This window comes from Cricetulus griseus, chromosome 2 (assembly GCF_003668045.3).
Source record: "Cricetulus griseus strain 17A/GY chromosome 2, alternate assembly CriGri-PICRH-1.0, whole genome shotgun sequence".
Lineage (NCBI taxonomy): Eukaryota > Metazoa > Chordata > Mammalia > Rodentia > Cricetidae > Cricetulus > Cricetulus griseus.
In genome coordinates, this window is record NC_048595.1 from 439,337,501 (window position 1) to 439,361,960 (window position 24,460).

The 24,460-nt window shown below is 46.6% G+C and overlaps 1 protein-coding gene across 1 annotated transcript in view; it reads left to right on the plus strand.

Moving 5' to 3' along the window:
• The window catches only part of Inpp5d (inositol polyphosphate-5-phosphatase D), a 105,419-nt gene that overhangs the window by 75,021 nt on the left and 5,938 nt on the right, over positions 1-24,460 (plus strand). The window contains exons 10-24 of the mRNA XM_027397475.2: positions 1,818-1,924; positions 4,410-4,512; positions 6,047-6,243; positions 6,652-6,769; positions 7,885-7,981; positions 8,510-8,648; positions 10,184-10,292; positions 10,443-10,531; positions 13,023-13,104; positions 16,369-16,458; positions 18,534-18,647; positions 19,881-19,963; positions 20,795-20,882; positions 21,988-22,137; positions 23,875-23,971. Of these exons, the coding sequence (XP_027253276.2) occupies positions 1,818-1,924; positions 4,410-4,512; positions 6,047-6,243; positions 6,652-6,769; positions 7,885-7,981; positions 8,510-8,648; positions 10,184-10,292; positions 10,443-10,531; positions 13,023-13,104; positions 16,369-16,458; positions 18,534-18,647; positions 19,881-19,963; positions 20,795-20,882; positions 21,988-22,137; positions 23,875-23,971 (1,663 nt within the window). The remainder of the gene's footprint in view (positions 1-1,817; positions 1,925-4,409; positions 4,513-6,046; positions 6,244-6,651; positions 6,770-7,884; positions 7,982-8,509; positions 8,649-10,183; positions 10,293-10,442; positions 10,532-13,022; positions 13,105-16,368; positions 16,459-18,533; positions 18,648-19,880; positions 19,964-20,794; positions 20,883-21,987; positions 22,138-23,874; positions 23,972-24,460) is intronic.

Consider the following 24,460-nt stretch of genomic DNA (forward strand, 5'->3'; position numbering starts at 1 on the left):
CATTGTTCATCTGGCAAAAATATGGCATTGGAAAGATGATGGGGAAACTGAAATCATGTTTGATAGGAAGTCAGAGGGGAGTACAAGGTTGTATTGTAAACAAACAAACAAAAAAACAAAAAAACAACTAAACCTTCATCTTCAAAGGGAGAAAGCTAATATGTAATAGGAAATCTTTCTAGTGTTATGTATGTGTTATGTGGTTTGTGTGTGTGTGTGCAGGTGTGTGTGTGTGGTTGTGTGTGGTGTGCCCAAGTGTGGGCATGATCTGTGGCTGTGTGCTGTGTGAAGGTCAGAGGACAACTTCCATGAGTCAGTCTTGCTTTTTACCTCATTTCTGCCACCTTGTGCCTACTCCTAGCTGGCTGGCTCCCTGTAGGAACACAGCATGCTGCTGAATCTAGATTTGTCTTAGAGTTCTGGGGATTAGAATTCAGGTCACAGAAGCAAATTATTTTACTCACTGAGCTATCTCCTGACCCCAGAAAATGTTTTCAAGTGAAACCTGAAAGCTGAGGATTTTTTTTTTTTTTTTAAAGGAATATGGGATTGGGGCTGGAGAGTTGGGTCAGGGTTTAAAAGCACTTGTTGCTCTTGCAGAGGACCTGGGTTCAATTCCTAGAACCCACATGATGGCTCACAACCATCTGTAACTCCAGTCAAGGGGGTGGGGATGTAATGCCCCTCTGGTCTTCAAGAATGCTGCATGCTTGTGAGTCCCAGACATACATGCAGGCAAAACAACCACACGCATATAAAAGAAACAAACAAAAAATTTAAAAAAAGACACAAGAAACATGGAATACATTTCAAAAGAGTTCATTGTGGATTGTTCTTTGAAATTAGTTGCCTTTAGTGGGGAGGCATTAGAGGAAGGAGGGGAGGAAAGTTACTATTAACTATAGGAAAAAAATCTTATGGACTGATTTGATTCTTGTTTTTTTTTTCTTTTTTTTTAATTGAGTTACAAACACAATTGAATTACATGACAATCCCAGTTCCCTTCTCCCTCCCCTCCTCCCCTACCACCCCCCCCAACTAAAACCTTACCTATCGCATATTCTTTCTTCTAATCTATACCTGACTCAACCTTTCTGCTCCCTCATGACCTCTGCATCCTTCCGGAATGATTTGATTCTTTTTCTTTCTTTTTTCGGTTTTTAGAGACAGGGTTTCTCTGTGTAGCCTTGGATATTCTAGAACTCACTCTGTAGACAAGGCTGGTCTCAAACTCAGAGATCCATCAGTCTCTGCCTCACAAGTGCTGAGATTTAAAGGCCTGTACTACCATTGCCCTTCTCATTTTTAATTTTGTTTTTATTATTTTCAATTATGTATATGAGTCTGTGTATATGAGTTCAGGTGCCCCTCACGAGACCAGAGGAGTCATATCCCTCTGGAACTGGAGTTACAGGTGATTGTGAGCTGCCTGATGTGGGTGCTGGGAATTGAACTCAGGCCCTCTGAAAGAGCAATCAATGCTCTTAACTTCTGAGCTACCTCCCAGCCCCTCAACTTTTGATAAAAAATGAAAACCACAAATTTTTGTGAGTTTTTCACAAAGTTAGCAAAATGGAAAGGAGAGGGGGAGCAGAGTGGCATGAAGGAGAAAGATGAAAGGATAGGTAGAGTTGCACCATCCGTGTAGTGAAACCACTTCTAGATGGTTCTGGATACCACACTTCTCAAAAACAAGCCCCTAGGGCTTAGCCCAGGCTTGTGAGGGTCAGGCTGAGGGTTGGGTGCCTAGAATGCAGCAGACATTGGACAGAGTGGTTGAGGAGCAGATGAATCAATAAACTTCTGGTCTTCTGAAGTCTTGCAGCTCATCAAGTCCCAAAAGTTCCTGAACAAGCTGGTGATTTTGGTAGAGACGGAGAAGGAGAAAATCCTGAGGAAGGAGTATGTTTTTGCCGACTCTAAAGTAAGTGACAATAGACCTCTAAAGCAGGGCAAGAAGGGACGTGTGTCTTGAGGACTGTGATGTGCCAGGAGATTGCAATCATTAGCTCCCTGGGTTGAGAGCCCCCTTTTCACACCTGGGAAGCTGAGCTTCAGTGGCCAGGCTCTGGGCCAGATGGGATTTGCCGAGTTCTAGTCCCCCTGTCCCTGGATCACCAGTGCTGTCTTCTAGTGGAAAGAAGGCATCCCTTGCCTCATGCCCAGTGCTGAGCTAGCCAGGAGGCTTCTATTAACAGTGTCTATGACTAGATTTAGGAGCCCTTTGGGTCAGCTTTGGATTTAAACCTGAGCCCTGACTAGTGCTTCCTTGTGAAGACTTCTGTTTTCAAACTCTGCCCCACCCTGTAGAAATAAGATGCCTCCACCATCATTGGCTGATAAAATAAGAGGCACGATGGGCCATGAGAAACACCTGGGATGTGCCTCATCCCAGCCGGCCTGTGTTTTCTTGCCCCCTTATTGCTTACCTCATAAGTCACCCCAGATCTGAATCCCACACAGAGGCCTTGCTGTCCATTCTCATCAGTACCATTTATGTGAGGCAGTGGAAACGGACGGAAGAGCAGATAGGCCATGTATCCTGGCATGTGTGACTGACCCTGCATCCTGGCATGTGTGGCTGACCCTGCATGTCAGATACTGGAGGACAAGCTAACGGGACTGGGGGTTAGGAGGCAGAGAGGCTCCCAGTACAGTCTCACAGAGATAACCCCTGCCAGGTTCCCTCGGCATCTACTTTCACCTGTCCTGGGAGTGGCTATGAGGGTATAGCGGTAGGCATGCCCTGACGGGAACAATAGTGATGGAAGTAGAGAGGTCACACAGCTAGTCAGTGTTCTGGGATTCAGGAGCATAGGGCCAAAACCAATTATTTCTGCCCGGTTGCTGCACAATCAAAAGGGTTGAGACACTGACTCTTGAGCCATCTCCAGCTAAAGACAGGTTTCAAAAAAGAAGCCATTGTTATGTCTTGATGAGCTGGTGTTTTTGCAGTGGGCAATTGTGAGACTTGCAGTGATGAGGCTGAATAGTAGAAAATTGCTGGCTTTGTAACCAGGGACATCAGGCGTCCAGCCTTTCATACTGCACTACTTGAAATTTTGTGTGCTCTCATTTAAAGCCAGCTGCCCTATTGACAACAGCCCTCTTGACTAAGAGAGGGACAAGTCAGCTTCATGCCCCACTGTGAACACGGGAAAAATAAGTGTAAAAGATTAGGGCAGCTCTTTTCTTAATATACTCTTTTGCCTTTGCTTAGTTTCACTAAATTTTCTTTTAGAAAAATATTGAATTTATGTATTGGAGGTGGGGCTTGCATGTGCCACAGTGCCTGTGTGGAGGCTGGAGGAGAGCTGGCGGGGTCAGTTCTCTCTACTATATGAGTCCCAAGGATTGAACTCAGCTCCACAGCAGACACCTTCGCCCACTGAACCATGGCATTAGCCCTAGTTTCTTTAAATATTCCTTCATTGACTAAGTAATTCAATCTCACTGCTTTAAAAAAAAAAAAGAAAGCAGCAAATACAAATAGTCAAAAGTTTAAAATAAAGAACAGCACTCACCACTAACTGACTCTGAACTAACCACTTCCAGTTATCTTAAGGGCTTTTTGTTTGTTTTTATGTTTTGCTTTGGGCTTTTTGTTATTGTTGTTGTTTTAGGTTTTGGGGGTTTTTTTGTTGTTGTTTTGTTTTGTTTTGTTTTGTTTTGAGACAGGGTTTCTCTGTGGCTTTGGAGGCTGTCCTGGAACTAGCTCTTGTAAACTAGGCTGGTCTCGAACTCACAGATATCTGCCTGCCTCTTCCTCCCGAGTGCTGGGATTAAAGGAGTGTGCCACCACTGCCTGGCTTGTTTTGAGCTTTTTTGAGACAGGATTTTGCAATGTAGCCCGGTTTAGCCTGGTATTCACTATGTAGTACAGAATGACCTTGAACTCTTGGCAGTCTTCTAACCTCAATCTTCCACATGTTTATTTTTTAAATATGAAAGTGCAGTGGTGGCACCCAGACCATTTTTGCCAAGTAGCTTTTCATGACTATTGTTGTGTCATGGTCACTTCTCTGTGGCTAAAGTCCCTCTGTACCATAATTTTAAAACTCTGTGTAGTTCTAGCTTAGGGATGGTGTACAGTATAGTTGCTTGTGAGCCCCCTACCTATGGACACACTGCAACCTGATGTGGTTGGATCTTGGTTCAGTTCCTGATTTTTGGCTTCAGATCACACCCTTGCAGCAGAATGGCTGGGTCCAAGAAGCCACATGCTCAAGGCTTTAAACACCTCTCTCCAGGTGGCTACTCTTCTCTTTTATCATGATATATATGTACATCAGTCTGTTTATATATATAAAACCTCCCCTCTGCATCTTTAAGCTGACCACATCCTTTGTAGAGGCCAATGTGCAGGGAGGTGAAGGCCCTTCTAAGTGTGTCTGCCCTTCCTCCTCCAGAAGAGAGAAGGCTTCTGCCAGCTACTACAGCAGATGAAGAACAAGCATTCGGAGCAGCCGGAGCCTGACATGATCACCATCTTCATTGGCACTTGGAACATGGGTGGGTCCTTGTGCCCCCTCCCTCCTACCAGTTTTGCTTGGGTTCACCTTCCTGCCTCAGCATCTGCAAATGGCACAAGAGGGTACCTCCATCTCTCATTCATAGCCCTGGTCTCTATCCCATCTGTACAACCTCTTCTCTAGAGAATCCTACCTTTGTCCAATGATGATGAACAAGAAAAATGGGTCCTAGGGCTAGTGTACCCCAAGAGTAGCCACAGTGGGTTGCTCTATAGCATGCCAAAGGGCCCCAGGTCTTGAAGAAAGAAGTCTGAGAGTTAGAGAGATCAGTGGATGGGTAGATGAATGGATGGGTAGGTGGATGGATAGATAAGTGATCCTAAGTTTAAATTCGGTATAAATAATATATGTTTTTCACATAGGTGTGTGGCTAGAAGTAAATAAACAGCAAATATATATGCTAAATATATGGTAATATAGTCTGTATGATAAATATGTAAGTGAAATATTTAAATAGTTATTTGATATAAGTACTCAACTAGAAATAAAAGCCAAGATACAAAATATAATTGGGCCAAATATATAATATATATATATATATATATATATATATAGTTAATAACCATATATAATTATACTAAATATATACATTATACTAATTGTCAATTATACTGAATAATGTTTTAGTATAAACATTGAGCTAGAAATAAATAATTGGAAGATGTCCAGTTAAATCTGAATCTTAGACAGACAACCATTGCATGAGGAATACTTATTCTAAAAGTCACCCATCGATCAGAAATGCAAATGAATAGGTGTCTTAGTCTGTTATTAACTCCCTAGGCTCTCATTCCCAGGGGTTCATGCAGGTGACACAGGGGTGGGAAGGTCTCCATATGTGGTCACTGAGAGCCCTGGAGAGCTGAGTTTGGCAGCAATTGTTACTCGGATTCTTAACCTCCCATCTCTCTGTTGGCCAAAAGACATCCAGCTCTTTGGAGTATGAGAACATCTACTCATACTTAGGCTCCAGGAGTAGATCTCCCATCATTCCTTGAGGGAGCTGCTCCCACTCTTTTTTCAAAATGGAAACGTGGAAAGTGGCATGATCTTCCTGTTTCTCTGTTGAGCACCTGTTCATCTCAGTTCTTAGCTGAACGTAACTTCCTTCCAGGAAGCCTTTGGTGTTTTCTGGCAATGTGATAGAAGCCTACATCTGAAACATGTCACTCACCATTGGAATTGTAAACTCCTGAGTGACAGGGCCACATCTCATGTGTTAGTGCCACCCTGAGCCTAGGAAATGTTTGCCAACCTGTTCAGTTAAATTGGGGCTCCATAGAGATCTCCCAGTATTCCCAATGGGAATGTACTATTATCTTTACAACAAGATCTCACTGAGCTCTGACCATGGCTGACATGTAAGGGGATGTCAGCATTGAGTTCTTTATCTAGGGCATTTGCCTCAGTGATTTTATAACCATGTGGTCCTCCTTTCCCTCTGTTTTGAATCCCCTGATGCCCTTGACTTGACCTGCCTTTGACTCACTTGGTGTTGGGTTTTGCTGTTGAAGGTAACGCACCCCCTCCCAAGAAGATCACGTCCTGGTTTCTCTCCAAGGGGCAGGGAAAGACGCGGGACGACTCTGCTGATTATATCCCCCATGACATCTATGTGATTGGCACCCAGGAGGACCCCCTTGGAGAGAAGGAGTGGCTGGAGATACTCAAGCACTCCCTGCAAGAAGTCACCAGCATGACGTTTAAAACAGTGAGCAGCTGGCCCAGCCCCGGGTGGGGAAGACAACATGCCGTTCCAAGCATCTCAGAAGTCAGACAAGATACTTCCAAAGATGTATAGGAGCACAATGGCTCCCCCATTTGCAGAGCCATCCTCAGAAGTTGATAGGGTCCCTAGTCCTCCACCTTCCCCACTCCTGCTTCAGAGGATAATATTTACCTCCTGGAAGTGTCTTCAGCCCTAGGTCTCATCTGTGAGATGCTTGGTCTCATTCTTAGGCATCATTAGAAGTTTCAGTCCCTGAAAGTTAGGGATTACAGATAGAGTGTCTTACTCCCAGGGTGCGAGCTGGGGTGAATCTCCTTGGGATGCTCAGGGTTCCAACACTAGACCTCAGCCCGGTGTTGCAACATCATCTCCCACCACCACCACCACCAGGTCGCCATCCACACACTCTGGAACATTCGCATAGTTGTGCTTGCCAAGCCAGAGCATGAGAATCGGATCAGTCACATCTGTACTGACAATGTGAAGACAGGCATCGCCAACACCCTAGGTGAGCAAAGAGGGGAGTCACATCCCTATGCATCTGCCCTCTTCCTTCTCTTGGCAATGTCCCCAGATTAAACCCTGTGAGTCCTGTCCCGGGATCCCTTAGTCTTTAGCAAATCCAGATCGTTTCCCCTGCAAAAACTCATCCAGGGTCTATACCAGCTCTGGAGAGCTGGTTAAACTGTGGATTCTGACTCAGTAATCTCAGGTTGTTTCCAAAGTGCCATTGGCCCTAGATCCTAATCTTCCTCCCTACAGAAGCCAGTGGTAGAGTGCTTGCCTAGTGTATGCAAGGTCCTGGGGTCAGGTCCCTAGCACCAAAAGAAAATTAAACAGGTAATCTCCCACCATATATATAGGGTTTGCCTATAGGGTTTGCCAAACACATATTTTTAAGCCCTAGAATCTCTGGTTCAGGTGCCTGGTATCTGCCTCTCCAGTAGACTCCCTGGGGCTGCTGTGCTGGCCTAGGGACATACTTTAAACCGCTAATGTAGGACTGGAGAGATGGCTTAGAGGATAGGAGCACTGGCTGCTCTTCCAGAGGTCCTGAGTTCAGTTCTCAGCAACCAAACAATGGCTCACAACCATCTATAATGAGATCTGATACCCTCTTCTGGTATGCAGGCAAACATACTGACACAACATTTATTTACATAGTAAGTAAATAAATCTTTAAAAGAAAGAATCACTAATGTAAAATAAATTAAGATATAATTTATTTTATTTTATATATGTGGAGGGGAATGAAGTTTTTTATTCCACTGAGTGGATAGTCAGTTTACGCAGCTGGGTGAGGGAGCACCCCACAAATGCCAGCGTTTCAGGCTGCTTTGATCCTCCCTGTCCCTATCTGCTCAGTACCATGACTCCCAACATTCCCAAACCCAGAAATGGATGAAAGCAGCATCCTCGTTCCTCCGTCCTGCTAAGAAAATCACGAGGCTGCTTCCATCTGCAGATCACTGGCATGTCCCTCCCGCCCCTTGTGACCAGTCTACTCAGCCGGCTTCTCTTCCTCTTTGTCAACAGTGCTAGAGCCCTTTACCTCACCTCAACTTCCAACCCCTTGACAAACCTGCCTAGTTGACATGCCGCCTCTTCTCTTTCTTCCCTCAGGAAACAAGGGAGCTGTGGGGGTGTCCTTCATGTTCAATGGCACCTCCTTGGGGTTTGTTAACAGCCACCTGACTTCTGGAAGTGAAAAGAAACTCAGGTAATGGCACTCATCCCCTCCAAGCACCCAGATGGCCCTAGTCCTCCACACACCCTGATGGCATGCTCAGCCTTAGCCTCAGACCTTCTGGGCCTCTGTTGTGTAAGCAAAGACAACTGTAGAATGGTAGAGGCCACAGGTACATGTGACTCTTGTCTGGAGGACAGAAAAGGTATTTATATCATTAACCTATAGGCCCCTTAAACCTGAACCGTTTCTAAAGGAAAATACTCCTCAGGAGCATCCTATAGCTCAAAGCTCATTCTGTCGGTAGGCAACCCTATTGTGACCATAGCCGTCTGTCTAATACTGACGCTGTTTACTGATGGGTAGGTTCCAGCTCGGGACCTAGACACTGTGATCCCAGCTGGGTCTCTTAGGTACGCTCAGCTGCCCACTGAGACAGACCTGCAGTCTAAGTTTCCATTTCCCGCCTGTCGCCCCTGTCACCCCGGCTTTCTGCTGTGGCAGAATGAGGACAGTGTCCCATGCTAGATGTGCTAGACGGCCCTTGTTTCCCTGAATTAGGCGAAATCAAAACTATATGAACATCCTGCGTTTCCTGGCCCTGGGAGACAAGAAGCTAAGCCCGTTTAACATCACTCACCGCTTCACTCACCTCTTCTGGCTTGGGGATCTCAACTACCGTGTGGAGCTGCCCACCTGGGTAAGGAGAACCCCCACCGTGGGCAGAACTGTATGAAACAGAGGCTCCCAAGAGTCCACTCTGCACAGAGGAGCAAAGAAACACATGGACACTCAGAACCAGGCTAAGGCAGCAGCTCCTCTCTGGGACTCGATACAACTCCTGTCATGGAGCCCCTGACTTTCTTTACAGTCCCTTTCTGACTATGTCTGCTTTGCCCCAAGACTTCAGTGGCCACCCTCATCACTGACACTGTCCCTCAGCAGCTGGGCCAGGTCAGGAAGCGCAGGCATCTTGGGGGATCAGCTCACTTATCTCAACAAATCATGGATTGTTAGTGGATCTAAGGCATTGCCTGCCTGCCTGCCTGCTGCAAGGGGACCAATAGATGTCTAGATGAGTCTAGAACCCACACAGCTGTTTTTCATGCCCATAAAAGTGAAAGCGGGAGACAGCGTGGGGTGGAACAATGAGTGTCCTTCTGTCTGGAAATCAGAGTTAACAGCCTGTTTCCCTCCCACTGAGGGACTTTGATGCATTCCCACACTCTAGTCCTAGGAGGGACAAAGGGAACCCAGCAGGAGCTGACCCTATTTTACAGTCAATCACACAGAGAGGCTAGGAAACCTGCAGGGAGCAGATTACACATCGTTTATAGTTGTGGTTGAGCCTCAGGCGTCCTTTTGTCTCCATGTGACCCCATGTCCCTGAGCCATCTCTGGGCCTCCAAACCACCCTCACAGCTCTGTAGACTGTGAGTATCTGCAGCCAGCTTACTGTACTTTTCTCACTAAAGATTCCCAAGTGACATCTTTCCTCTCTAGAAATGAGCAGGCAGGTAGGAACATGACAAGAGTTCACATCCTGAACCTCCTGGGGAAGGGCTGCCACAGTTCCACACGTGCCTGGGCAGGAGCCCAGAGTCTAGTTCAAAGTCATAGGATATAGACAGGAGGGAGGACTGCTAGACACCAAGGCCAGCACACCCCCTATTCCCCAGTGTGCCAGACACTAAGGCCAGCACACCCCTACCCCCACAGTGTGCTAGACACCAAAGCCAGCACACCTCCTATCCCCCAGTATTCTAGACACCAAGGTCAGCACACTCTCTACCCCACATAGTGTACTAGACACCAAAGCCAGCAAGCACACTCATCCCCCAGTATGCTAGACACCAAGGCCAGCACACCTCCTACCCCCAAGTGTGGCATCAATTTTTGCTGGGTGGAACTCATGAAGGCTGGTGTCACAGATCTCAGACCCTTGTGGGTCTACAGCTGGATGTCCTTGTTCTCACAGAAAGAGCCAGAGAAAGCAAAGGAAACATACTACCTGTCTCGTGAATCATTACTAACAATGCTGTTTAAAAGCCAGTATGCAAAAACAACAAATCCCACATGCAAATTTGGGCCAGCCTGGAGCTGCCGATGGTGATGTTACAGCCCTTTAGGCTTTCCTTATCCTTATAGTAACCCAGACTACTGGGGCCCAGGCCTTGGTGTGGTCAGTGGGAAGTGTGGCGAGGAATGAGGTCTGACCTGGTGTCCTCATACCAGGAGGCAGAAGCCATCATCCAGAAGATTAAGCAGCAGCAGTATTCAGATCTGCTGGCCCATGACCAACTGCTCCTGGAGAGGAAGGAACAGAAGGTCTTCCTGCACTTTGGTGAGAGCACACTGCGTCTCCTTTGTACCCTTACCCACCATCGTCTCTCTGCCTGGATATCCTAACCAGGGGAAGGGTTATGTCTACAGAGGAGGGAAGCTGGGCTGGAGGTGTCAGGGAAGCCAAACTGAGGGCCCTTGTCTGTTTCAGAGGAGGAGGAGATCACCTTCGCCCCCACCTACCGATTCGAAAGACTGACCCGGGACAAGTACGCCTACACGAAGCAGAAAGCGACAGGGGTAAGTCCTCCCGGAAGCAGCTCTCCTGCCCTGTCCCACCTCCTTTGCCCGACTCACCTTCCTAGAAAGTGGGAAGCATCCTCCATCACCAGGCAACAACAACAACAACAACAACAAAAAATTAAAATGCACATTCGGGGCTGGGGATGTAACTCAGTTGTTAAGAGTGTTTGCTTAGTGTGCACAAAGCCCTGGGTTTCATTTCCAGCCTCAAGCCAGGCATGGTACTATGCATCCCTAATCCCACTGCTCAAGAGATGGAAGCAAGAGGATCAGGCGTTCAAGGTCATCCTTGACTACATAGTGAGTTTGAGGCCACTCTGGGCTTCATGAGACTGTCTCCAAAAACAAAACTTTCACATGTAAAAACTGCCATCAACTTGCACACACAAAAAGCTGAGTTAATAATGGCTCTATTCTGAAAATCAGAGAGCATTTTAAAGCATTGATTCTTAACTGTGCAAAAAGGTTAGTTTTAAAGATTTGTCTATTTTTATTTTATGTGTGTGGGTGTTTTTGCCTGCAAGAATGTCTGTGAATCACGTACATGCAGTGCCCACAGAAGCCAGAAGAGGGTGTCGGATCCCCTGGAACGGGAGTTAACTAATGGTTGTGTGCTGCCATGTAGATACTGGGAACCAAACCCAGAGTCTTCTGCAAGATCAACCAGAGCTCTTAACCACTGAGCACTGACTTGTAGAGCTGATTTTAAAAGACCAAAACAAACAAAGCCCTCCCCCCAAATTCTGTTAGCCAAGATTTAACAGACTTCCATGCATCTGAGTGTGGTGGTGCCTGCTTGTAATCTCAATGCCTGGGAAGCTTAGTTGAGAGAATCATGGGTTCAAGGCCAGCCTAGATTACATGGCTAGACTCTAAAACAACACCAGCAAAACTGGTTTCTTTGCTATTGGGTTTAAGCTCTTATAAGAGCTTCCAAGCATTATAGTTCTCCATAGGTAAAGCCAAACTAAGCTGATCACAGAATAACTATTAATATATTTATAAGGCCACTCCTATTAAAAGGACAGCATTTGGGGAAAGATACAATAACATATTTATTTATTCAAAGAGTTACTTTGCCAGTAATGGGCAAAGCACTCTCCTGGGTGAAGAATTCTCCCAGGTGTTGAGAGATCAGAACTGAATTTACATTGGTAGCCCTGGGCTATTTATAGGAGGACAGAGAAGACCAGTGTGCAACTGACTACCCCATTAGAACACGATATCACAAGGAGCAGGAGGAGGAGACAACCATTGGACAGGAAGGATGGGGAGGCTTCTTAAAAATGTTAAAAAAAAAAAAATGCCATTTGAGATGCCTTGAAGGACAGTGGGAATTTGGACTTGGATGCCGGAAGGGAGAGAAGGGGTAACATGTTTCAAGTTCAAGGGCACACTAGAGAGAGCCCAGCCAAGCAGGCTTCTGGACATCAGCCATTTTTCATGGGGTCCAACCCAAGGCCATCAACCTGGACAAGTCCAGTGATAAGCAGTACCGTATGTTGGGCATTGAGAGCTGCTTAAGCTAAGCGTGCAGAGAGAAGGCTCAGAGCCCTGTCTGGATGAGATCTAGGTACTGCCTGGGCTCGAAGGCAAAAGACAACGAAATGCAAGGGGAAAGTGGAGTGAAATGCTGGGAGGGTTCTAGCAGGAAGAGAGAGCGTGTCCAGTTGCAAGGTGAATCAACCTCATTCACAAGCAGGACTCCAGGACATCTGAAAGTGTGGAGCCCAAAGTAGAGTTTAAAGAGTTGAAGGGTTTAAAGCTTAGTGAAGTAAGTCAGACTCAGAAATGCAAATATTATATTTTCTCTCATATGCAGAATTTAGGTTTAAATATATATTCTTGTTTCTACTTAGAATCATAAAAATATTTTTATATTATTTACACATCACACACACACACACAAACACACACACGTCATATACATGCCATCGAAGCAGAAAGGAGCCTATGTGGGGGAAAAAGGGGGACAGAAGAGATGAGGAGGAAGAACAAGAGAGGGTTGAATGTGGGGTGAATATGGCAAAGCATGATGCTATGCATATGAAGATGTGACGATGAAACCCATTGTCTTACATGCTGCCCTAAGAAGAAACACTCACAAAATAGTGTAAAGGGCTGAGATGGTTCCGTCATTAAGAGCACTGGATGATCTTGCAGGGGACCTGGGTTGAGTTCCCAGCAGCTACATGGCTGCTCACAACTGACTGTAACTCCAGCTCCAGGGGATCCAACATCCTTTTCTGACTTCTGTGGGCACTTTATATATGTAGTGCATACGTGCAGACAAAACACTCACACACATAAAATAAATACAATATATCTTAGATAGTTTGAAGCTACCTGCAGGGAAATTCCCTAAAGAGCCAACAATGGATGAATTTGAGGATGGCAGATAATCTGCAGTTAATATTGTGTTTCTTGTTTTGACTAATAACAACGGAAGTAGCGTGTGTGCTATGAAACCATGGTGTCGCTTTTGCAGATGAAGTACAACCTGCCATCCTGGTGCGACCGAGTCCTCTGGAAGTCTTACCCCTTGGTGCATGTGGTTTGTCAGTCCTATGGTGAGTGCAGTACCGGGGATTGTAGACTAAGGTCGTGGACTCTGAGGGCAGTGCAAAACCAAGGGGCTTCAGTGTGCTTGGAGCCCTAACCAGGACCTGAAAGAGTTGGTGCAAACCTGTCCTCCTTGGGCTGCAATGTAATAAATATCCCTGCTCAGAGAGTCACTAGGCTACCATGTAATAAATATCCCTGATCAGAGAGTCACTAACGCACCTCTAACAGCAGCTTCTTCCTTTTAATTGAGCATTTTATACAGTTGTATGTATTCTGATCAAATCCACCCCCACTTCCTCCCCTCCAATTCCTCTCCTATCCCTTCCAGCATGCTACCTTCCCAATTTCATGGACACTCTCTCTTTTTTCAAACCTACTTAGTTCACTTAGCGCTGTCTGTATGTGTGTGGGTGTAGGAGCATCTACTGGAATATGGGTAGTCTTTTAAAGACCAAATCCCTGAAGAAAATATCCTGTCTTCCCCCCTGTAGCCATCAATTGCCAGTAGCTCTTCAGCTAGCGTGGGACTTCATGACCCCGTCTTCCATCCCCACTGGGATTTGGGATTTGGGGTTTGGGATTTGGATTTTGGATCTTGTGCAGGTCTTGTGCATACAGTCATAGCTGTTTTCGTTTGCTCTCATATTTAACAAATGTTTCACTGCCTATGTCCACTCCCTCTGGCTCTTACATATTCTGCAAGGATCCCTGAGCCTTGGAGGGAGTAGATGTGATATATTTGTGTGTGCGCGCGTGTGTGTGTGTGTATGTGTGTGTGTGTGTGTATGTGTGTGTGTGTGTGTGTGTGTGTGTGTGTGTGTGTGTGTGTGTGTGTGTGTGTGTGTGTGTGTGTGTGTCCCATTTAGAATTTAGCACTCTTGTAATCTTTTTCTCTGCATGTTGACTACTTGTAGGTTTCTGTGTTAGTCGCCATCTACTGGAGAAAAGAAGCTTCTCTGATGAGGGCTAAGAAATGGACTAATCTAGGGATATAAAGATAACTTAAAGGACAATATAATACTATGTTAATTTAGCAGAATAATAGTAGCAGATTCTCCCCCTAAAGCATGTGGCCCAGCCAGTCAAAGGTTTTTGGCCCAGTTAACAGTAACAGACATGAGTTCTTTCTTGGAGGGTGGGGTGGGCTTCAAATTCAGTCAGAAAGTGGTTGGTTACTCCCATGACACTTGTACCACCATTGCACCAATGGGAATATCTTTCCAGGTTAGTGTCACTGTGGCTCACAGGGTTCACAGATGGGTAAGACTGCTGAATACTTTTTTCCCCTAATAGCATAAATAGGACCTTCTGATACTATTCTTTAAAAAAAAATATTTAGTTTGAACTATATAAAAGGGATGTTTTTTCAGGTATAAAACAGGCAACTACCAGGGAGTCACATGGTTCGTCCTAATATATATTCTTAAATGCATTCATGTGGATTTGGGGAGGCCTAAGAATATTTCACTGTGGGGTTAGAGAGATGGCTCAGCATTTAAGAGCACTTGCTGGTCTTCCAGAGGACCTGAGTTTGATTCTCAGCACACTTACTGGATGGCTCACAACTATCTATAACTCTAGCTCTAAGAGATACAACTCCTTCTTCTAGCCTCCAGGGGCTTCTACACACGCTCATGCGTGAAAAGACATCACAAGTTCCTAGTTAATGACACTCAACCCTCATCCCACAATGCACCACAAATGAGCAGTTCACAAGCCGGAGACCCCTGACAGGCAGTTCATGACCCACACCTGTTCAGCTGAGCCCTCCCTCATACCTACCCGCCCCTCAGAGTAAGGAAATATGTCTGGCAGCTGCCTTATGGTCCCACTCTCTCTGGAGACCATTAAGCTCTGATCCTACAGATGAAGTTGGTTTCTATCTGTTCCCGTGTCTGCTGTCTCACTGGGATAGCTTAGCATAGGCATTGCAGTCCTCCTCCCCCTTCACTTTAGCTCTGTCTCCCAGAATTGACCTCTCTAGCGAACTTCATACAGCATCTTTAGATATATGGTACATACAGCAGCATCCCTTACACTCTCCGCTTACACACTTACATCTGTTACACGCTCAGCTTACACACTTACATCTTACACATTTACATCTCTTACACTCATAGCTTCAGCCAAGGCGCTGTTCTCCCTTCAGAACCTGAAAGTGGGACAAGAGCTATGTATAGCTCAGGGGTAGAGTATTTTCCTGCCATGCATAAGGCCCTGGCTTCAATCCCTAGTGCTGCCCAAACCAGCCAGACAAAACAGACAGACAGAAAGTACCTGTTTCTCTTCCTTTATCCAGACCCCTAGAGTGTTTCCTGTTTTCCTACCCACACCCACACCTGAGCTCTTCAGCCCTGTGACCCTCTTCCCAGAAATATACAGAGCCAATCATATGGGTGCCTACTCTACAAATTCTGCATTCCTGAGGGTCTTCTCAATTTCTGTCTCAGAAGATTTTGCCAGCTAGCTCCATCAGTCAGCTACCTCCACAGACAGCCAAATGATGGCGGAGGCTCATGGAATTGCCACTTTCTCTTTTGACCCTAACCTTGGCCTTCAGAACTGCCCCATAGTGCAGGTTTTAGGACAGGGGAAGGGGAAGTGTCTGGAAGTGGCAACTGGGGTTGAGGAGGATGTACATCCCACACATCTCCCAGTGTGTGAGGGGCAAAGAGGAAAATCAAATTACATCTGAGGCTGTATTGTCTTCTTTGGACGGCTGGAGACGTATTATTTTGCTAATATTCTATTGAGTACCAGAGGACACAGTAGAAGGGTTTAAGGAGTCAGAGGTGGAGGACACCAAGAAGGAGGCCAAAGAAAAAGAAAATGCATGTCTAGAACATAAGGGGAGGACTGGGAGCCTTAAGAGGAGGACTAGAGTCTGGGTTTTCTTCCAGCTGTTAACATAATTAGGTGTAGCAGCTATCTATTGCTGCATAACAAATGCCCTAAGTCCCAGTTCTTAAAACACTGAATCCTTTGCTCACAATTCTCTGGGCTGGACTGAATTTGGACAGCTCATTTCTGCTGTTTGGTGTCAGCTGGCCACACTGAGGTATCTGAGAAGATCTGGGGTCAGCTGGCTGTTAGAAGGGTGATGATGATAACTCCTGACCCAGGAGGCAAACTCAGGCACCTTTGCTCCCTGGACTCAGGATTCCCAACTTAAGGTCCCACCAGCCTGTCCCTGCTATGGGTTTGGCATCCATACCTTGGCCTGAAGGCCTTCTCCATCCCTGCTTAGAAATACCTTCTCTCCCTTGCAGGCAGTACCAGTGATATCATGACGAGTGACCATAGCCCCGTCTTTGCCACATTTGAAGCAGGGGTCACATCGCAATTTGTCTCCAAGAATGGTAAGCAGTGGGCAGCATCAGCTTTTCTTCTTCTCCTCAAAGACAAGGGCCTTAGAGGCATTTAATTCTCTGGTGCAGCTACCAATGTCCTTGGTAGATATAGGTCCCTCCTTCCCACAGGCCCACAGTCTGCCTACCTGGTCTCTTCATGTTCAGGCCACATCAGTTTCAATCCAGAAAACCTACTTTGGAAACTCATTTTGGTAGTTAAAAGTGGGAGGTTGTAAATCAGTGTTTACTAAGGTATGGGTTGTCTAATACCAAAGAAGATTTGGACTGGGGACACATTGTTGAACATTTATTTATTCATGATATATGTACTTTAGTGTGTTTTGAATATGTCTCTTCTGGATAAGCAAGTACTTCAGTTTCTTCCAATTGTGGCACATTTTATTCAATTACATCTAAGTTTAAAAACTGGCTCTAATTAAAGAAAATATTAAGCCAGTTTAGTGTGGTTGCATAGTAGGTTGACATGATGAAAATTGTGGAGATGGGATTCAGAGCCCTGGGAGACTGGAATAAACTTAGAGATGCAGTTGTATTTTCAAATTACCCAACCCAGCCTTGGCTGCCAGGCTACCCTCATCACAGGAGGGGCTGTGGCCTGTTAGCAAGTCTGTCCAGCCCTGTCTGAGGTGATCAGGAAACTATATTGTCACCTCCTATGCCCACTCTTTACTTCAGAACATCGGGTGACTGATTTAGGGATTCGAGGTGTGAGAGACCCAAACACAGGCAGAGAACACTCACTGTCTCACTCTGTGCTCTCTGTGCTGAGAGACATACATGAAACAAAACCGTGGTCTTCCTGGGATGCCCTTCTCCCTACCATTGGATCAAACATCTGTGGGTCTCATAAGACCTTCCTTCTCCACCCTTGTCTTCACCCCTGTCCTGTCTCCTTCCTTCATCTGGCCATTTTTGTTCTACCACCTTGCTAGCCTTTAGGCTCTGCCTCCTCCATGTTCACACCCATCTCCCCTTTCTCTGAGTTCTACGGTGTTGGTGGAGTAGCCTGTGTCACCTCTCCCTCTGTCACTGGGTAAAGCATCTTCATTTTCAGGCGTTGTTTCCTTCTGCTGGGATTCAGAACATAGCAGGTGCTTAAAGATATCGGTCACCAGTGTGGAGCCTTGTTGGAACATCTGTCTAAGCAGATTCTGGTTAAGATGCTGTGGTGTTTAGAAGAAAGGAAAGAAGAAAGGTTGACAGGCACAGTGGAGGTTACTCTCAAGTGGCTTAGAATTTATATGGGAAGACAGAACACTTGCTTAAAGCCAGTTCAAGATTGAGTGTGGTGGTGCACACCTTCGGTCCCAGCACTTAGGAGCCGGAGGCAACAGGCTCAGAAGTTCATTGTCATTCTTAGCTACATAGTGAGTTTGAGACCAGTTCTGGGTACATATAAGACACTGTCTTACAAAACAAAATTAGTAATAAAAACTAGTGTGGGGTGTGTAAATTAACACAGTTATGAGCGTGTTAGCTGAAGGCCAACGTGTCCCGGAGCCCAGAGTAAGGACTGGACATGACTGTGCCAAGGAAGTAAGGGCATATCTCCCTTGTTGTGGACTCCAAACAGCAGATTTGGATGGTGAACCTCTAAATAGCTGTATGAACTCTCTGTCAGAATTAGTGGGGAAATCTGGGCCTGTTCGCTTATGCTTTTAACCCTAGCAACTGAGAACTTGATGCAGGGGGATCACAAGTTTGAGGCCAGCCTTGGCTATGTAGTGAGTTCCAGGCAAGCCTGGGTTATCTAGCAAAAGATGGAGCGGGGAGGGGGAGGGATGGAGGGAAGGAGAAGTAAAGGAAGGAAGGAGGGAAGGAAGGAAGAGATTAGATCTTGGGTCCTTGCTGTCTTGACTCTTTCTGCTCTGCACCCTACATGGTGAGTCTCGAAACTTTAAGGAATATCTCTCCTTCCACCTGGACATTCTGCATCCTTGGGCCCTCAGAGGGAGCCCAGCATGGTGCGTGGACAGAGAGGAAAGAACCCTGGAGAGAAGCTGGGAGGAACCTCCACCTGCAGGTAAAGTGCGCAGATAAAGCCCTGCTCTCCCCTGCTCCAGGTCCCGGCACTGTGGACAGCCAAGGGCAGATCGAGTTTCTTGCATGCTATGCCACCCTGAAGACCAAATCCCAGACCAAGTTCTACTTGGAGTTCCACTCAAGCTGCTTAGAGAGTAAGTGGCTTGAAAACCACCCTTAGGGGTGATTCTTTCACATAAGTGCCTTTTCCTTAATAATCCATCCGTCACTGATGAGGTTTCATGGATGGGATACCCACTCCGTGCTATGAAGCCCCTTTTCCACCCCTGTGGTCTGTGCTTCCACGGTCTCAGCCCTGGAGATAGGGGCAGCCACTAGTGTACTGACCGCGCTGTCCCTGGCTTCACTGTCAACATTCTCTAGGCAGATTCTTACCCATTTGAGTTTCCTCCAAGCTGGGCTCTTTCTCAGCTTTGCCCTGGGCAAAGCTCCAGAGCTCTGGAGATCAGACAGGGTCTAAACAGTTGCTGCTGCCTTCTTGCTGTTGCCCTGGGCCACCTTGCTCTTTCCATATCATGGCACTTTCGTTGTGGGTCTCACTGTGGCTGGAAACAAGGTAGGGATGGACGGTTCCATTTCCGGTGGCCATGCTGAGAACCCACTGTGCTTATGAAGGATTCTTTCTATATGACATCTTCAGGCATGTTGTCTGAGATTCCCAAGTAAGAGAGCTACATGCTTTCTAGTTCTCCCTGGAATGGCCTCAAGAATAGTGGGGGTAGGGTTTGAACCAATTCTGCAAACAGGCATGGACTCCTTGCTTCCAGGGCCCAGGAGTGCTGCCAGCCAGAATTCTGCCCCCACGTACCTTTCTGTACCTTCCTTCTCCAACCCATCCCACCCCTTCCCTAGGATAGTACCACCTTCACCATAACAGCCTGAAGCCCCAGCTCAGCAGGCAGGGTCAAAACAGTTCCAACAGGGTTGAGGGGTTTTGTGCGGGTGTTTTAAATAAACTATCGAGACATTTGCATAGATTTCTATGGAAACAGCATATTAGGAGGCTTAAATTAGAATTTCAAAAGGCTGCTATCTTGAGTGGCGTGGGATGAGCTGTCATGCTTCCCAATCTTCTTGCCTGCGGTGTGATGACTTCTTTGTTGCCTGGTATGTTGCAAAGAAAAGTCAAAAAGGAGGGGGGATCTCTTTGATTTTCCTAAAAATAATTAGGCTTGTGTTGGCAAATGACCATGCCTTGAACAAAAACAGAATCCCCAGCGAACCTGATTCCTAAATGGTGCTGGGGCCCTGGAGACTTCAGAAGAAAGAGATAGTCTTCCATGGCCCAAGGAAGGCAACCCTCAGAGTCTTTTTCTGTCTGGTCCTTGCTCTGTGGTCCTCAAACCCAGCTTCTGATTCTCTGACAGGTTTTGTCAAGAGTCAGGAAGGAGAAAATGAAGAGGGAAGCGAAGGAGAACTGGTGGTGCGGTTTGGAGAGACTCTTCCGAAGGTAATGCAGGAAGAGAAGGTGTCTTGGGGAAGGGACCACAGCAATGGAGGCCAGTGTGCCCCTGAAGCAGGTCTGCTCCGATTGTAGCCATCCCAGACCAAGGCCAAAGAGGCCAGCTTAGACTTTGTTCTCAAGTGGTTTAAGGCACACTTTTCAACATGGAGAAATGAACTCAGTGTTCCTAATGGTTTTCAGACCCTCGTATGCCCATCTCCTTCAGTTCTTATTCCTTATTTGGTGCTTGTAGTACCCAAGATTGAATCCAAGCCTTTGCACCGTTGTGCTATATCCCTGATATCTCTGAACAGTTTTTAGCAGCGGGAAGTTGGGGACAGTGCTGACATTTATGAGTCTGTCCCTCACCAAGCCACACCTTTAGCAAGCCACAGGATACTTCAAGCCCAACTGAGGGACTTTGGCAAGGAGACACATCCCCCCCACCTTCCCAATGGGGAGCAGTCCCATGGTGCCCTCTTTATATGCAGCTGCAGATCTTGGAGGGGCTGGGGGAGAAGGATGGTACTGCAGGTTTCATTCCAGACCTGGCTGCTGGTCATTCCCCTGGCCCCTAGAATATGCAAAGAAGGGAAGGAAGAATGAAGACAATGGGCAAGGGCCTTGGAAGCTCAGCCCAGTTTGAGGCTGGGGGGTGGGGGCAGTTATGCCTCATTTGGCTGCTCTCATGGGCAAGGAGAGACAAGACCTGCGTTTGGCTGACAAAACATCTTCAGTTCCATCTTCCTGTGTATTCTAACATTAATACTGAAGACCCACATCCACTGTCCCTACCTGTCCCCACCTGTGGGCTCTAATATGGTGCCTCCTCTGCAGCTAAAGCCTATTATCTCTGATCCTGAATACCTACTGGACCAGCACATCCTGATCAGCATCAAATCCTCTGACAGTGATGAATCATATGGTAAGCATCCCTAGCCAGGGACCATACTGCCCATTAGCCTCAGCCTCCCATGTGAAGGTGGTGGTGACTCCGCCTTCCAAGAAAGCCTGTCTGGGGCTGGAGAGATGGCTCAGCAGTTAAGAGCACTGGCTTGGCTGTTCTTCCAGAGGTCCTGAGTTCAATAGCAACCACATAGTGGCTCACAACCATCCATGCTGAGATCTGGTGCCCTCTTCTGGCCTGCAGGCATACATGCAGGCAGAACACTGTATGCATTATATATATATATATATATATATATATATATATATATATATATATATATATATATATGCCCCATCCTACCATGATGCTGCCTCTTACTCTGTCCCTCGACTTTCTGAGGAACTTTTCTTAATGGGTTACCATTCCTCCCTGCTCTTTGTGACTTCCAGGTGCAACTGCCAGCAACCTCCCCCTTAGCCTTGCTGGGTGAGCTGCAGGGACTATGTAATTTAATCTTGACAAGACCTCAAGAGGCAGGTTATGTTCCCTCAATGAGTAAACAGGTAAACTGAGGCTCATAGGGGTCAAGTGACTCGCCCAGGTCACACAGTCATCATCTGAGTTGTGACTTGAACCAGAGTCTTCCTGGGCCACTGCGCCTCTCTTGTGTCCCCAGCCAGCTCCTCAGACCTAGGTACAGAACAGCTGCCACTCCCTGCCGCCAAGTCAGAACTCCAGCCTGTCTCTTTCATTCCAGACTTTTCCTTGTAGAGACGGTTTAGACTGACCTATGCCCTCACCTGCTCATCTGGTTTTATTTATTTCTTATACTGTTTCAAACCTTGAGAAGTGAGTTTTCCCTACAGCAATTGGATTAGCATTTAATGCCATTTCTTGGATGGATTTTCTAGGATTTAATTTTTCTTTCCACATTGATCTGCATAGAGTTCTTTTTCCTATGAGGCTTGAGACATTTGCCCCATGTTGCTAAGGCATTGATGGAAAGCGTTTGTCAGTTAATCCAAGCCTGGCTGATTGCTTCAAGAATTGTCTCCCGGTGCCACAGCTACATCTCCAGGCATGCTCCACGTCTGTCTCATGCCATGGTTTTCATGTTGACGTTCTCTCTCCTCTCCCCCAGGTGAAGGCTGCATTGCCCTTCATCTAGAGACCACAGAGACCCAGCTTCCCATCTACACGCCTCTCACCCACCATGGGGAGATGACTGGCCACTTCAGAGGGGAGATTAAGCTGCAGACCTCACAGGGCAAGATGAGGGAGAAGCTCTACGGTAGGCCATCCCTTCCCAGTCTTCCCAGAGGCCACTGCGCTAGGGATGGGCATGTGCTTTTCTCTCAGCAAAGCTATCAAGTGTTCTGTGATCATGCCCTCAGATTAGAGTGTGATTGGCTGGAAAGCCTCTAGGTTAGCATGGTGGTGCATACGTGTGACCCCAACACTCAGGAGGCTGAGGCAAGAAGATCATGAGTTCAAGGCTAGCCTGGGTGACATAGTGAGATGACGTCTTTGACGAGAAGAAAAACAAAGGCATCTTATTTATCTCACACAACAGCCCTGTGAGCCAAGTATGATTATCTCAACTTGCCAGATAGGGAAACTGAGACACAGATAGGCTAGGTGACTGGGTGAAGGTTACAAACTCAGGAAGTGGCTAAGATAATGTTCACCCAGGGCCAAGCAGAAGTTGATAGGTACACTGTTTGCTTGCCTGTTATGGAAATAGTAAGAGTAGAACTCACAACACAGGGGAGTGGAGTTCCCCATGCCAGGGAAGGCTCTAGTTCACCAAGGACCACTGCTCCTGTCCATGTGACTCCCCTGTGCCCTGTGAGAGATCTTTTCTCTAGCAGGACAGTGGGTTAGAGAGATAATGGTTGTTGTAGTTTTAAAAAGTGGCTCGAGCGAGATGCCATGCAACAGAGTACAAGCAGAGGGGTCTTTTATTAAGGGAAAAGGGTGGTAAAAAGGGAAAAGAGGAGGGGGGAGACCGACTTCCAGGGACAGGAGCAGAAGAAGAGAGGAAATAGAGAGTTGGGGGAATAGACAGAGAGAGAAATGGAAGGTGGGCGGAGCCCTTTTAAAAGGGAACATATTAGGGCTGGAGAGATGGCTCAGCGTTTAAGAGCGCTGGCTGCTCTTCCAGAGGACACGGGTTCAATTCCCAGCACCCACATGGCAGCTCACAACTGTAACTCCAAGATCTGACCTTGTACCCTCACACAGACATACATGCAGGCAAAATACCAATGCAAATAAAATAAAAATAAATTATAGGGCCTAGGCCCTATCATAAAGGATATGACAGACCCTGAAGACCGCCCCCAATGGAAGGCCTTACCCTCCCTGGGGATCAGAAATTGTATGGAATAGGTAGGGTGTTAGTGGGGGGCAGGAGAGGAGGGGACAGAGAGGGAACTGGGATTGACATGTAAAACAATCTTGTTTCTAATTTAAATTTAAAAATGGAGAAAAAAATAAAAGGGAAAATATTGATTAGGCACAGGTGGTACTTTTATTGGCAGCAGCTGAGGGTGTATCTTGTCAGAACTCCAAAGGCAGGCCAGTACAAATGCCTGAATACTAACAGTGGTTATCACCTAGCAATAACATGCCAGATTCATAAATAAAGTTGGAGGTCCCTTTAAGCCCCATAAAAAGATACCTCTGCATGTGAGGTACTCTTATGGGATGACCTAGTGGTGGTCATTTTGTTCGAATCTGACAAGAAATATTTGTCTGTCTTGCCCCTGGCTCAGCTAACAAGTTAGGAATATTTCACAAAATAACAACTGAGTCATTAGTGCCTGTTCTTCTATTTCTGGACCCATGGCAGACATCATTAACCAATCACCAAGCATAAGCATTTTGAAGCCTGAAAATCTTGCTTGAATACTTCTCCTTGTATTTGCTTTCCAGGTTTGGCTTGCAAATGGATACCACTTTGCATTTCTAATCCCTGTGGTAGCCTGGCCCTCACATATTTTTTTTTCTGAACCTTCTCTTCCAGACTTTGTGAAGACAGAGAGGGATGAGTCCAGTGGAATGAAGTGCCTGAAGAACCTCACCAGCCATGACCCCATGAGGCAGTGGGAGCCTGCTGGCAGGTAGATGAAACTTGCCAAGAGGTTCTACAACAAGCTGGGTTGTGTGAGTCAGTCAGGAGAGGGAAAGGTGGGCATAGGAAAGCCAAGATCAGGGGAGAAGGAACACGATGGGTCTAGGGGAGCCACTCTCCTACCTTAGTTCTACATCCTGAGTTCAAATCCCCATCTTTGAGGAGATCAGCATGACTGTGACAAAAGCTTGGAGACTCTTCTGTATTGGAACAGTTCAGCTCGACTGTCCCTTCCTGAGTACCTACTGTGCATCGGGAAGAAACCAATGTAAATACAGTGTAGTCCGTGACCTCAGGACTCACCACCAGCCAGTGGAAGGATGTGCCTTCCAGGAAGAAGGAATTATAGATGACTGAACAGATAACAGGGCAAAAGATGGAGGCCAGGAACAAAGGTCAAAGGTCCCCGACTGTGACTTCCTAGTTTCATTTCTGTTGCTGTGACCTGTGGGCCTGAGCATGGACCTTTGCCACTGCC